Source organism: Prenolepis imparis, unplaced genomic scaffold, assembly GCF_030444845.1.
Source record: "Prenolepis imparis isolate NDT839.2.m4 unplaced genomic scaffold, iyPreImpa1.0 SCAF_11, whole genome shotgun sequence".
NCBI classification, from domain to species: Eukaryota; Metazoa; Arthropoda; class Insecta; order Hymenoptera; family Formicidae; genus Prenolepis; species Prenolepis imparis.
The window spans coordinates 15,103,708-15,119,518 of NW_028141169.1; the positions used below are offsets into that span (position 1 = coordinate 15,103,708).

The 15,811-nt window shown below is 45.6% G+C and overlaps 2 protein-coding genes across 2 annotated transcripts; both read left to right on the forward strand.

Annotated features, from left to right (window-relative positions):
- Positions 1-2,196: 2,196 nt before the first annotated feature.
- On the forward strand, positions 2,197-3,084 carry LOC145943214 (uncharacterized). Its single transcript, XM_083050694.1, has one exon. It carries the CDS (start codon positions 2,197-2,199, stop codon positions 3,082-3,084), a length of 888 nt encoding a protein of 295 aa, XP_082906820.1.
- A 1,181-nt stretch (positions 3,085-4,265) lies between these two features.
- Positions 4,266-9,691, forward strand: LOC145943216 (uncharacterized). The gene is made up of 3 exons (XM_083050695.1): positions 4,266-4,573; positions 4,636-5,266; positions 9,518-9,691. The coding sequence occupies exons 1-3, from the start codon at positions 4,266-4,268 to the stop codon at positions 9,689-9,691; spliced, it is 1,113 nt and encodes a 370-aa protein (XP_082906821.1).
- The last annotated feature ends 6,120 nt before the right edge of the window (positions 9,692-15,811 follow it).

Genomic DNA, 15,811 nt, shown 5'->3' on the forward strand with positions numbered 1-15,811 from the left:
CCTCCAGGCCAAAAAGGCCGAAGAGGTAAAAAGGAGGGAGGAGGAACACGAGGCGGAAATGCTCGACCTCGGCAAGCCTCTCCGCAGCACGGCCGCGGAGGCGAAGATGGGAGAGATGGGAGAGATGGTAGAGGAGAAAATGGAGCGCATTAGGAACGCTCCAACACTCGACATTTCGGCCGCGAGCATGGAGAAGGTGCTCGCGGTCAAGAAGGCGGCTCTCATGTCCAAAAATTTGAAGGGCTCGGTCCAGAAGCAGTTAAAGGAAGCGGCTTGCTTCCTAGAGGCCGCCGTCACTCCACTGGCCGTTAAGGCGCAGCCCGTGGCGAGGGAAAATGAGGAAGGGGAGGCGGAAACCCTCCGCAAAAAGATAAAAGCTCTGCAGGCTGAAAATTCCAGGCTGCAGAGGGAGGCGGCTCATGCCAGGGTGAAGACCAAGGCAGGAGCCGACAAGGACTGCGGCTGCACCGGTTGGGGCAACATTGCTCCAACCAGAGATAAAGGCGCGGACGCTGGTAAGAGTGAGCCACAGCCTCCGAGAGGACCGAACCCCATGGAGATCGACCTCCCGATCACGCAGGCCCAGCCGCTCCCACAGAGACCCCCGATTAAAGGGGTAAAAAAGGCCTTGGGGAAAGAATACCCCCAAGGAATAGAGAAAGGCGAGGACAAAGATGCCTACGACGAAATGTCGGAAGGCATACAAAACCTCCTGCAGATTAGGGAGGAATTTGTCCAGGGACTTAGGTCTAAGAACAGACCCTCCCCCCGCAGGCAGGACTGACCGGGGCGGGCAACACCCTAAAAACCCTGAAAGGGGTTAATGCGAAGAAACCCGCCACCAGGCCCCAAGGAAAGGTCGGGGACGACATCAGACGTATCACTCCCCCCAGGGCGGCGAAAGTTACCGTTGGGCAAGGCCCTAAAGGACCAAGCCCCGGCACCAGCGCCGTGGAAGGGAAGAGCGCGAAGTACTCCCAGAAAAAGGAGGGGGTCAGCAAGGGGAAATCCCCGAGCAACCCCCCTCCATCCAGGAAGGACACCACGCGTGCCCCCCGAAATCCCAAACCTGTGGACACAGCTGTCCATACCGGTTCCCCATCTCCGCCGCAAGCCGACACCCAGGACGAAACCTGGGTGACGGAGGTGGGGAGGAAGGGAAAAAGGAAAGCGACAGCGACAAGGAAGCCCGAACATCCGGCACCCACAAAGACCTCCAACAGGCGGGAGTGAAAGCCGCCAAAGTCTCCCCCCTCCAGCAGTGGAGGGCAGAAGGGGAGCGCTGAGAAGGCGGCAAAGAAGAAGGGGAAGAGGAGGATACAAAGGACGGCGGCGGTCGTCCTTATCTGCCCGGAGGGTAAGTACAAGGAGGTTGTGGATCTCGCGAGATCCAAGATTAATGTCTCGGAGATTGGGATCTCCGAGATGAGGGCCACCAGAGCGGTTACTGGTGGCCTCAAATACGAAGTATCAGGAGAGAGACGGGCGGAGAAGGCCGACACATTCGCGCGCCGGCTGAGGGATGTCCTGTCCAATATAGAGGGCGTGAGGATCTCTCGGCCGGTGCAAAAAGGAGAGCTGCGGATCAGAGGGGTCGACGACTCGGTCACCTCGCGGACGAAATTCGCTCCGAGGTGGCCAGAGTGGGGGGATGCGACCCCTCAGAAGTAAAGGTTGGGAACATCAAGTTCCAGAGAGGGGCAATGGGGACAGCATGGGTCCAATGCCCCCTGACTGCTGCCAACAGTGTGGCAAAGGAGGGAAAGCTCACCCTGGGGTGGGTCCGAGCGGGGGTTCAGTTATTGGACGCGAGGCCCCTGCAGTGTCACCGGTGCCTCGGTAAGGGACATGTCCAGGGGCAATGCCAAAGCCAGGCCGACAGACGTAACCTGTGTTACAACTGCGGAGCCCCTGGACATTTGGCACGGGATTGCAGAGGTCAAGTTAAATGCCCCATCTGCGCGGACTTCGGTCTACGGGCGGACCACAGGGTGGGCAGTACTAAATGCACCCCGCCGAAACAGAGGTGCAACAAGGTGTCCCCTCCATCACTGAAGAAGAAGGGGAATTCGCCCAAGGAGGATACCTCCCGGGCGGATGGCCCCAAGATAGTCAAGCCCTCAGAAGCAAAGGAGCAACAACCAGACGCTCCAATAAGTATGGAGGTTGAGGAGGACACCAGGACCATCAACTAAGATGTCCTGCAGAGTCCTCCAGGCCAACCTCAACCACGCTCGTAGGGCACAAGACTTATTTGTCCAAACCCTTAGCGAGCGTGGTTGCGGCATGGGAATCGCGGCCGAGCCATACGTCCCGGGGGTGCCCTCTGGCCATCCCTGCTGGGCGCTAAACGCAACTGGCTCGGTCGCGATTCACTGGAAACATGAGGAGGGTCGCCCCCCCTGCAGCAAGGCAGGGGAGGGAGACGCGTTCGTGGCGGCGGATTGGGGGCCCATCACAGTGGTGGGGGTGTATATCCCACCCAGCTGGGACTCTGCCAGGTACGAGGGAGCGCTGGACGAAATAACGGAGTACGTTCGCGGGAAGCTCCCTCGTCCAGTGATCCTGGCCGGGGACTACAACGCGAAGTCAACGCGTTGGGGTTCCCGTGCCACGAACCAGAGAGGCAGGGTCCTAGAGACTTGGGCCGCGGCACTCGACCTGTGTCTTATCAACACAGGATCGAGGAGCACCCTTGTTCGGCCGCAGGGGGAATCAATCGTGGACCTAACATGGTCCACGCCCTCTGTGGCTGACAAAATAAAAAACTGGCGAGTGTCGGAACAGGAGACCTTGTCCGACCACCTCTACATCGAATATGATGTAGAGGTGACCCGCCAGCGGGTGCTCAGCCGCGGAAACGGTGGAGAGAACACCCGCCCCAAGAGATGGGCCCTGAAGAAGATGGACCCAGACAGACTGATGGCAGCCGTCTCCTCAGCCATCTGGCCTGGCATCCAGGTACCAGAGGAGGATGTGCCGGGACAGGTGAGCTGGCTCCGGGGCATAATGGCAGACGCGTGTGATTTCGCCATGCCAGATCGTTGTCGCACCGTGCGGCGTATTGGTGGACGGAGGAGATAGCGGAACTCCGCAAGACCTCCGTCCATGCAAGGCGCCGCTTCATGAGAGAGAGGAGGAGGCGCGGCAACGAAGAGGAGACGGCAGACGCGCTGGAGAGATACCGAGAAGCGAGGAAATCTCTCAGCGCGGCCATCAGGAAGGCCAAGACCAAAGCGTGGGGCGAGCAGCTGTTCGCCCTCAACGCAGACCCCTGGGGGCGCCCATATAAACTTGTCATGAACAAGTTAAAACCGTGGGCGCCCCCCGCGACGGAAAGTATGGACCCCCAGCTCCTGGAGGAAACGATAGATAAGTTGTTCCCCACAACCCGGGCTCCTCCAATCCCGGAGGAGCCTATCAGGTGGGACCAGGAGTTGGAGGTCACGCAACGAGAGATGGCCGGGATATTCAAGAGACTGAGGGCCAGGGGAAATAAAGCCCCTGGTCCTGATGGAATACCCGGCCGGATCTGGGGTCTGGTCGAGGCCCACCTGTCTGGGTTCATGAGGCAGTTATTTAATAACTGCCTCAGAGAGGGGAAATTCCCCGAGGAATAGGAATCAGCACGGTTAGTGCTGATTCCCAAGGGCGGAAGACCGGAGGGTTCCCCTCCTGCATTTAGACCGATATGCCTGTTAGACGAGGCGGGTAAACTGTTCGAAAGAATAATAGTAGACCGCCTCGTCGGGCATCTGTCCCGGGACGGAATATACCTCCATGAGGAACAATACGGGTTCCGCGAGGGAAGATCCACCATCGACGCCATACGTCGGGTGAGGTCCCTCGCGGAATCCCAGATAGAAGAGGGCAGGGTTGTTGTCGCGGTATCGTTAGACATTGTAAATGCGTTCAACACCCTGCCCTGGGACAGGATCGGGGACGCGATGATTCACCATCGCGTCCCCGGTTACTTCATGGGGGTAATTAGGAGTTATTTCGCACATAGGCGAATAATGTTCCGGGACAGGAATGGCACGGAATACAGGAGGGAGATGTTTTGCGGGGTCCCACAGGGGTCTGTTCTTGGCCCCCTGCTGTGGGACCTCGCCTATGACAGAGTCCTCCGGTCGGCACTTCCCCCCGGCTGTAGTGTCGTCTGCATAGCAGACGACACACTAGTACTAGCCGGGGGGAAGGGCTGGCAGGAAGCGATAAATATCGCGAACGTGGCAGTGGCATGCGCCGTGCGCGCGATAAGCGACATGGGCTTAAAAATAGCGCCTCAAAAAACGGAGGCGCTATTCATCCATGACGGCACTCGAAAAACAAAAAAAGGAGTACCGCCAAGAGCCCATGTCGTAGTAAACGATGTCTCCGTCCAGCTAGGAAAAGACCTTAAGTACTTGGGTCTATATCTGGACGGTACCTGGAGTTTTACCGGGCACTTCGACCGTCTAGCGAAAAAAGTAGAAGGGGTAGCAGGCGCGCTTTGTCACCTGCTGCCCAACTTGGGAGGGCCGGACGGTCAAGTGCGCCGCCTGTATGCGGGCATCGTGAATTCGGTGGCCCTGTACGGGGCCCCGGTTTGGGCGGATGCGGCGATGGCCACAAAAAAATTCGGGATACGCTCAGGCGTACCCAGAGGAAGGTGGCCATCCGCGGCTATCGGACGGTGTCCCATGCGGCGGCAATCACCCTGGCTGGGATGCCGCCCATGGAGCTCAAAGCAAAGATGTACGAAGAGGCGTACATCCGAGGAAGGGAGCTCCGTGGGAGGGGCGTTAGACTCTCAGCTGGGGCGAGAGACAAGGTGAAACTCTGGGCCCGACGACGCATGACGGAGAGGTGGAAGAACTACCTCTCCAATGTGCCCCCAACGCACTCGGGGGCACGCGTCGTCGGGGCCGTGGGCCCATACTTAGAAAAATGGGTGGAGAGGGCTCACGGCGAGACGTCATTCAGAACTACACAGGTGCTCACAGGCCATGGATGCTTTCAAGAGTACCTGTGTAGGATAAGAAGGGCGCGCACGGCGGGCTGCTGCCATTGTGAAGAGGAGGAGGACACGGCGCAACACACCCTCGAACATTGTAGCGCGTTCGAGGGTGAGCGCCGTGTCCTAAAGAATAAGGTTGGCGATAATTTGTCGCTCTCCAGCATCGCTTTCACGATGCTGGAGAGCGACAAATTATCGCCAAGCATCGTGAAAGCGATGCTGGAGAGCAAGGAAAATTGGGACTCCGTCACCTCCTTTTGCAACGCTGTAATGTTGACAAAGGAGGTGGCGGAGAGGGAACGAGAGAGAGAGGCAAGACTCTCAAAACGGCGGAAACGGAGGAGGAGTGGGCGGACGTCCCCCAAGACCCAACAGAAGGAGAAGGAGGCGTCCGCCCAGATAAGTCCCCCCTTGGGGGAACTGACTCGGTGGGAAGACGGGCGAGGGGCGCGGTGCCCCCCTCGCCCGTGAAGTGAGAGAGGGTGGCCCCTCTGGGGCGGAGCGGTTGGTCGAGGGGCGCGGTGCCCCCCCTCGCCCGGGATTATGAAGAAAGCAGCCCTAGGAGGAGGGCGGGGACGGGTGTCGCCTGGCTGGCGGCCGCACGGCGTAAGCCTTGCGGCCGGGAGTCGGGTGGCATCCGCCCCCGCCCCTGCCGAGTTCCTCCCCTAGGAAAGGGCCTCGGCAGTGCCCCCGGGCCGATGGTCGAATCCCGTAAAGGGAGGGAACCACGGCCTGGGGGCACGGGGGGATCACAGGGGCTCAGATACACCGAGCCCCATTGCACGTGATCCTTCCCTGGAAGGGACGCGGCAGGGGCGGTCCTCTCACCGGTGCCTTAGAGCGCCGGTGGGAGGGCACCACTGCCTGCGGGAGGGTTCCCCCTCTTCTGGGGGGAACTCTCAGGAGAAGAGCTCCCGGAACGTCGGCCGAATCTCCCTTTAGGGAGGGAGAGGGAGCCCCGTTCCGGGAGCGCGGGGTGGCGACTCGAGCCGTGACCCCGCCCCCCAAACTCTGTGGGAGGGCGCGGCGTGGGAGTGGTGCCCCCCTGCGCCGCAACCGGGAAGGACCGCAAGAACATTCGCGGGGGGGAGTATCTTCCTTTCGGGGAGGATGCTCCCCTAAGAAGGTAGAGCCAGGGGATGGTAAGAAGTAATGCTACGGCAGTTCCTTACCATCCCCATAAGCGCCAGCGAAGGCACCCGCTGTGGTTTTAGTGCGGTAGGTCTTGGACCCCACCGCCGATCCATACGTGGATCGACGATGGGGGACAAGGAGTCCCACATAACCCTCATCCCCTACCCGGGGAGTGAGTGGTACCATGAGGTTTTCCCAGCGCAAAATAAAAAAATGAAAAAAAAATAAAAAAAAAAAGGTTTAGGTTATTATCAAATGTGAACTAAAACAGTTATTACAATATTTTAAACATACAATATTATGGCATGGTTATGATTGGATACAAAAGTATAGACGAACTTACAGTCAGATGTATTAATTACGGTGTCAAATGAAATGCCATTATATAAATGGTATATGCGATGTAAGGATGGTTAATAATAAATATAATACGTGTGTCTTATGACATGTGACTAATCCGTAACTGTGAATATTTAAGTCCTAAAGCAACAAACATTAAACGACTTTAATAACCTTATCGTATATAATGTTTAAATTCTCTGTGTCTCTATGTAGGTTAAGGGTATTATTAAACTTTTTTATATAAAACATCTCAGCTATTTCTCTTTTTCTGGTGTGTTTTTCATTATGCAAAATAATCGGGTTATCCCAATCGAAATCGTGATTAAATTCAACTCTATGTTTACTCACTACTGAATAATTGCTCTCATGCAATTTTATATTATTTTTATGTTCTTTTAGGCGGGTATTGAGATGTCTCTTAGTTTGTCCAATATATGAAACTTCACACTCTTTACAATTGATCTTGTATACGACTTCAGTTTTCTTTAATTTTGGGATCTTATCTTTACCGCGTTTAATAATAGAATTTAATTTCTTCGGGATCGAATATACTACATTTAAGCCTACTTTAAGAAGGGAATATTTTATGTTTTCACTGAAGTGCTTTATATAAGGTAAAGTGATACACGAAGTGATGTCGAACCATGCCATAATATTGTATGTTTAAAATATTGTAATAACTGTTTCAGTTCACATTTGATAATGACCTAAACCTAAGGTCGAAACGTTATGAATTTTATCCAAATAAATGAATTCAAATTAGTCCAGTTTTTGGTCGTCAATACAAACCTCCTTCTATAACTAACAATAAGTTAAGTTAAAATTATTTACTTTTTAACTTAACTTTTATTTTTTTAACTAGACACTACCCAATCCTGCATCTGTATCACCTTGTATGAGTAACGTTAAACTGTTTCGTGCTCTCGCTGTCAAACTGTTAGACGTTTGATAAGGACTTATCGCGATAGTTAAAATATTACGGGCAACTTCTTCAAATTCGTGAAATGTCTTTTGCATTCTTAAAACTGCCATTGCACGTATAAAAAATGATCTTACTATAGACGATTTACCAGAAAAACAGTTCCACCTAGCAATCATATTCATAAAATGATATACATCTAGCCGTAAAAGACAGGATGATATAGTTAATTTTGCACCAGTTATTAAAGCAAAACACGTAGATAAATAATCATGCAATGTACTAGATTTCGCAAATGCTCTTGCATTAGCTCCAAGCAAGGTTTTGTCAAAGTCGGTAACTACTTCTTTAGGAGGTGGAAATGACGAGTTTTACATAGCACCGGTCCGTAAAAATTCTTGCAACCAAAATATTATTGTATTTGTATTTGGTGATGCGGAAATTATTTGAAAAATTGGTGTTTTCACCAATTTGTGCAACTGCTTGATATAAATATATGTGTGAACATAATTCGCCATTTGGTAGTTTAATTTTTTTTATTAAAGACCCAGTGGCATCAATACATGTCATATAATATTTTTCGTACAAAGCAAATTGTTTTCTAGTCTAATAATGCACAATTAACGGATCTAGTCCAATAAATTTAATCGCGTCTTCGTGTATCGTGAACTATATTTCATTAACAAAAAGCTCTCAAACATATTAAAAGATGTACAACCCACGACTTTTATTCATTTTTGATATCGTCCACAGCTTCCTAATTCCATTGTTTTAAGAGTCTGCCGCCTGTGTCTTCAACCAGTTAGTAATACCGTTGTTTTGTACGCTTTTCTGTTCGTTCTTTAGTTTGCTTTAAGAAATTGAATAGACAATTCTGAAACCGTAAACCGCTGATTTTCAATAATTTTTGTATTTACTTCTTCTATTAAACCTTTTGTTATCATTGTTGGACGACCGCTACGCTCTTCGAAATGAACATTTGTTCGTCCTTCTCTAACAAACGCCACTATTGCTTGGGCGTATCCCGTTTGGACACGTAACGATTGGACACTGCTCGATTGGACACGCATTATTGGACACGTTTTATTGGACACTGCTTGATTGGACACTGCTCGATTGGACACCGCACGATTGGACACTGCACGATTGGACACGCATATTGCACGATTGGACACAGCAGGATTGGACACCGCACGATTGGACACGGCACGATTGGACACCGCACGATTGGACACCGCTCGATTGGACACGTTCAAATTTATTACATTAATTTTTACGTCATGCCCCATCGATGAGAAAAGATATTAAGGAATGGGCCAGATCTTGTTTTCCCTGTCAACGTTCTAAGATACAAAGATATACCAAGAATGCTCCTCAGAAGATTCCTGTTCCAGAGCAACGATTTCAGCATGTACATCTTGATTTAATTGGTCTTCTTCCTCGTCAAAATTTTCGTTACTGTTTGACGATGATTGACAGATTTTCCAGGTGGCCCGAAGCAATTCCTTTAAAAGAAATTTCAGCTGAGACTGTATCTACAGCATTTTATTCACATTGGGTTGCGAGATATGGTGCTCCTCATACTATTACTATTGATCAAGGTCCTCAGTTTGAAGCCACACTTTTTAAAGCTCTCACGAACTTAATAGGTTGCGAGCGAATAAGGACTTCAGCCTATCATCCTGCTTCTAATGGCATTCTGGAACGATGGCATCGGACATTAAAAAGTGCTATCATGTGTCATGCAAATAAAAATTGGATTGATATCTTACCTACTGTTCTGCTTGGACTTCGCACCTGCTTCAAGGAAGATTTGAATGCTTCTCCGGCGGAATTGCTTTATGGATCGACGTTGAGAATTCCAGGAGAATTTTTCATTGAAGAGGATTTACCTTCTGACCCTGAAATTTTGATTGAAAAACAGAATTCACATGAGACAAATAAAATCAAGACCCGTTGCACATTAACATAAGAAGACATCTTTCTTTCACAAAAATTTATATGATTGCACTCACGTTTGGGTTCGAGATGATTCTGTTAGGAAATCTCTACAGTCTCCGTATTGGGTCCTTTCCGTGTTGTTAATCGAATTAATGATCACTTGTTCTCTGTCCATTTTTCAGGTAAAATTGTTAACATCACTACGGAACGCCCTTAAACCATCATTTATGCCCAAAGAGATTAATCTTGATGTCACTTCACCTCCTCCTTCTTCGAATACACCTGCTACTTCGACCACGTTTGAAAAACGACTCAGGACGTACTCTGGTCCAAGGAAGGTCAAGTTCGCAACGTAGCACACAGTAGTTATACGTCGCTGGGAGGAGAGTACTGTGGAGTTCCTGTGTCAGTTCTACGAACTACCAGCATTTTACCAACTTCAAGAATTTAAATTCACTTCTGTTTTTATTCATTTCATTTATTAATTTATTGATTAAACATTTACATGACAACAAAACAAAAACCTATTGTTAACTATAAAACATTCATTCGTTTATCTATTGTTGTATTGTACATTTTGTTTTGCTTAATTAAATGTTATTTAATTAAAAATATATAGTCTAGTAATTTTATTAATAACGCGCCGACAATTCTGACATTCTTTGTGTTTTAAAGCGGTTCTGGCGGGCAAACAAAAAGCACTTAAAGAGAAATGCCCTTGTTAATTAGAAAATTTTCAAAATTCGACTGTTCCACGTCATTAAAGAGTGAGAGAGAGATTTTAGTTTTCCACTTCGGAAAGGTCGGAAATATATTTTCCCGCTCTCAAATCTGATGTAAGAAAATATAAGACAACAAAAAGAATAATACTGGGCAACAAGGATTTTTTGTCGGGGCAATAGCAACTGATTCTGATAGGTTTTTTCCCATAGAATCCGAATCTGAAAAAGAAAATAATGAATTGGCTCTAGTTTTTAAGCAAAACGGGTTTAAAGGTGCAAAAAAACGTGTTTTTGGTCATTTTTGAACACATGTAGAAAAACAACGGGAGCTCGTAGAACCTTCTGCTTAGGATGAAATGAAAGCTTAAACCTTGACCTTTTAGGCTACGGATCGAAATATTAGGTGCCATTAATGTGGAGTACTCAGTAACAGTTTTTTATACGAGTGCACACCAATTCCGCCACATGCTTTTCTGGCCGCGCGCATTGTTCTCTCTGCTCTTTAACTATTTTATCATTGATATCAAATTAATTTGAGAGTGACTTACTGTTGTTGATTCTAAATTTAGTAAAAGTTTTATTAAATTAGCTCTAGTTTTCAAGATGAAGCTCTCTCTTAGAAAAGGAAGGAAAAGTACAAGAAAACTAGAAATTAAAATATGTTAGCTTACTGTGTGCAACAATTTTTTATTTAATTTTTTTCACAAAATTAAACGAACAAAGCATTGAAAAGTATTTAGTTTTAGTAAAGAACGTGTAAGGGATAGAAAATTATTTTATTATAAAACAATTTAAGTTTCGAAAAAATGTCGTTTATATGATTTTCTTTTGTGCTCTTTAGAGCAATCACGTTGAAGACTCCAACAATAGTCTGCCATCATGTGTCTATCCCATCTACCTTGATACCTTTGCTCCCTACACTTTATGTCCTGGTGAAATCGTTCTCCTTGTTCTTCACTAAAATCACCAAGGTTTTCCGGAAATTTATCTAAGTGACTATGAAGATAGTGTACTTTAATGCTCATAGCAGCATCCAAATTTTTAAAATTAACGAGCATATTTTGCACCAATTCTTCATAATTTTCTGCTTTACAGTTGCCTAAGAAATTCTTAACAACTGAGACAAAACTGTGCCAGGCAGAAGCTTCAACATTAGTCATAGATTCTGTGAAATGCAGATCGTTAATCAGTTTACGAATTTGAGGACCATCAAAAATTCCTGCCATTAATTTTTTCAAATTCAATGCAGGGAACGATCTACAAATGTATTTAAAACATTCACCGTTTTTATCTAGGGCTTTCACAAATTGTTTCATGAGCCCTAGCTTAATATGAAGTGGTGGGAGAATGATTTTTTTTCTATCAAGCAATGGCTCATTCACGACGTTTGCTGTACCCACAGTCAAGTTTTTTCTTAATGGCCATGTCTTCTTCGTCCAATGATTCTGCTTTGCTCTGCTGTCCCACAGACAGATGAAACAAGGATACTTCGTATATCCACCTTGCTGCCCAAGCAAGAAATTAACCATCTTTAAATCAACGCAGACAGACCACTGGTGCTCTTGATAACGAATTTTCTGCAGAACCTTTTTTATATTTTCATATTTTTCCTGAAGTTTCGTTGAGTGGCCAATTGGAATGGATGCATAGCGATTTCCATTGTGCAGTAGAACACATTTTAAGCTTCTTTTACTACTGTCAATAAAAAGTCGCCAATCTTCTTGTCGATATTCAGGCAAACCCATTTTTAAGAGAAGTCCTGAAATGTCATTACAATAAATAAGCTCTTCATTTTCGCTGAAGCACGGAAGAATCGCTTGCTCTCTTTTTCTATAAGCAGTTACTTTAACTTGAGGGTGTAAACAGTTCTTTTCTTTCAATCTGGATGCGAGAAGTCAAACGCTGCTTTTGACAGATTTAGATCCCTCACCAAATCATTTAACTCCTCTTGAGTGAACTTTTGTGGTGTCGATAAGTTCCCTTCATCTTCACTAGCATGCGTGGTACACTGTAGGTTCTCCAGTACTTCGGAATGTGACAATGGAAGCTCAGGTTGTGAGGTAAAAAGTGGTACAGGTATGTCTTCGCTGTGTGGTAAAGATCGCCTTGCTGACTCCAAATTAGGATAGTTCCATATACGTTTTTTATAGCGATTAATGCCTTTTACACTTGTAACGCAAAAATAACAATCGTCGTGGTGGTTTTTCGGTTCTTTCCAAATCATAGGTTTACCAAATTTTAAGCTACGTATTTTTCCTGTTGTCCAATGCCACAGAGACTCCACACAGATTTTACAAACTTTATGGGGAACCCAAAACTTATCTTGTTTTTTAATCGCGAAACCAAAATAAGTAAGATATGCTTCTTTAACAAAATCAGTAATGTTTTGCCTTTGTTTTTCTACAGTATATTCACCACAAATGTAGCAGAATACATCTGGATGATTAAGACAAGATTTTCGTAACGAACTCATATTTATACAAACTAAATTAAATCGTATTTATAAAATTCCGATCCTTATACGCGATGTTAAAATAAGTTCCCCTCATATTCACTATAACTACTAGAATGTATGATACATTGTAAATACAAATTGAAATATTAGGTGCCATTAACTTGAAGTACGCGCTACTCGCGTACCACGTGCCATGTACCACGTGCCACATAGCACGTGGTACGCGAGTAGCGCGTATTTCAAGTTAATGGCACCTAATATTTCGATTTGTATTTACAGTGTATCACACATTCTAGTAGTTATAGTGAATATGAGGGGAACTTATTTTAACATCGCGTATAAGCATCGGAATTATTTATAAATACGATTTAATTTAGTTTGTATAAATATGAATAGCTCGTAGTTCAAGTTAATGGCACTTAATATTTCGATCCGTAGCCTAAAAGGGCAAGATTTAAGCTTTTATTTCATCCCAAGCAGAAGGTTCTATGAGCTCCCATTGTTTTTCTACAGGTGTTCAAAAATGACCAAAAACACGTTTTTTGCACCTTTAAACCTGTTTTGCTTAAAAACTAGAGCCAATTTAGTATTTTCAAGGCCAGATTCTTGTTCAGCGCAACCAAATTTAGTAAAAAAATACTCATTCCTTAAAAACAAATTGAAATTGATCATATTTTGTTGACCAGTGTAATAGATAACCCTACTTTTACGCAGCGGGGCGGGAGAGATGTTCCTCTCCCGTCCTCGGACTCAGATCTAATATACAGTGAAGATGAAGTATTACACAAAGGTCAACAGAAACCTAAGTTAAATCTCCCAGCGAACATGTCTTAGGAAAAAATTATGGACTTCATCATGGAAAGCCCAGGTAACCTTAAAAGGACAAGATCAGAAACATCCGAAGACTCGTCTAATACGTAAACTCCTGACAGTTCAAATAAAAAAGAAAATAAGAGCTAAGCAAAAGGATAAACCCAGTACAGAGCCTCCAGCCGAGCAGTCTCATAAGCTATTAACAAAGGCTAAGAAACAAGGAAACTCTGCGAAAGACACAACCCAGAACACTATCAATCCTCAGGCGGACTCAGGAAATACATCCTCTGATAATACCCATTGGTATGATCGATTTAACAAAGGATCCTTTATAGTTTACGCTAGAAAATTAGGCGACAGGAAAACAGCTAAGGCGGTAACTGTTATAGAGGCAGCAAGGCTCCTCTCTAAAGCGAATGTAAAATTGATCACAGCAGAGTATCATTCCTGGAACACATGGAAGATCACCTTCGACACATTCCAAGAGGCCAATGCAGCCATTCGCAATAAATTTTGCCAAGAATAAGGCCTAACATTACATATTCCAAAATTTAAGATATATCGGACAGGAGTTATAAGAGGCGTCCTAGGGGATATTTTTGTGAAAGAAATTGCATCCACCATTGAGAAGGACAAACCCGCAACTGAGGATAGTAAACGTCTTCAGGCTGAAAAGAAAAGATCCGTCTCGCTCAAAAAATGGATCGATTCGCAGGCGATTTGTGGAATTCAAAGGCCAGGAACTCCCCAGGAGCATAAAGATATGGAGAGTAAACTTACACGTAACTCCATACATTCCTCCAGTGAGGAGATGTTTCAAGTGCGGAAAATTGGGCCACACCAGCAAAGGCTGCGAAGTAAAACAAGAGTCATCCCTGGACTGCGGAACGCATTACCCTATCTCAACAAGTGAGCCGTGTAGATTGCAAGCAAAGTATAAATTGCAATGAAAATTACCATACTCTGAGTAGAGAATGCGCGAAGTTCAAAGAAAACAACGAAATCAACAAAATTATGGCGCTAGACAACATTTCCTATATTGAAGCTCGTAGAACGATACTAAAAGCACGACGAAATGAAAGCCAGAAGAATCTACCGTACAAGGATCAGAGAAATTTTCCATCACTCAGTCGACGGACGCAAGACGACAATATGGGTAATGGTTCGACTTCCTACGTGGAAGCGTGCTGGGACCAAACCTCGGTATGACTTCGTCGTTACACCCTATACCAAAAAACCTAGAAAACTTACTAAGAAAAATTGTGGACGCTCCGGACCAGGACACTCTTGTGCAGAGAATATCAAATACTATTAAGCTACATTTAGATTCGAGGGTAAAAGTTTCTCCGAAGACAGGTATTGCTAATCTTAACTATGACTAAAAATCTTAGAATAGTACAATGGAATGCAAGGAGCTTCAAACACAAAATGAACGAATTGCTGTCGAATTCGAAAGAAACTGATATTTTTCTTATTTCAGAGACCTGGTTGGACTTTCGCGACGAAATTGTGTTCAGGGGGTTTGATGTAATTCGAGGCGACCGTATTGGGAGTAGGGGTGGAGGAGTGCTCATTATGGTGAGGTCAGACATCAAATATACGGTGGTAGAAAATATTCCGGACATGCAGGGTGGTCTGGAAATCTGTGGAGTTGAGGTCTTTGCGGATATAGGTAAGATTCTGATTTTATCAGTCTATAGGTTCCCGGATAATTCAACAATTGACCCTCGATCATGGAATAGTTTCTTTGCTAGTTTTAAGGGAAACGTTATTATCGGGGGAGATTTCAATCTGTATAATGATTTAATAGATCTCCTTCTGGAGGGTATAACAGATTTGGATATTATATTATTAAATGACGGCTCTAGTACTTATTTTGACTGGGTGCGGGATTACTTTTCAATCCTAGATTTGTCTTTAGTTAGCTCCACGCTAAGTTTAAGTACAGCATGGTCTGTGGGCAACGATTCGTAGGGGAGTGATCACTTCCCAATCTTTATCAATATAAATGTATTAAAGGAGAAAATCAAACATAAGAGGCTCCGAAAACTATATTCTACGAAAACGGACTAGAATTCTTTCTCAGCATCGCTAGATAGAGATATTAATACTCTTAATCAGGAACTACTATCCATTCCGGACATTCAAACTTTATACAGATCATTTACCTCGTTAATAATTGAAAATCTTTAAAAAGCTTCAGGGACAAAAAACTCCACTAATTCAAAACTTAACTCTCAAGTTTCTTTTCATCGGGCATCAACCTCCAACAATGAACAAAATAAAAATACAAAATCTAATCGCAAGCTCTGCAATCCATGTCTGTGGTAGAATGATGAATGCGATATATGCGATATATGCGATATATGCGATATATGCGGTGACGAAACGCAAAAAAGCTCTCGATCGCTTCAAAACGATAAAGTCTAGAGAAAATTTTTTATTATACAAAAAACATGTAGCGAAAACAAGGATAGGACTAAGAA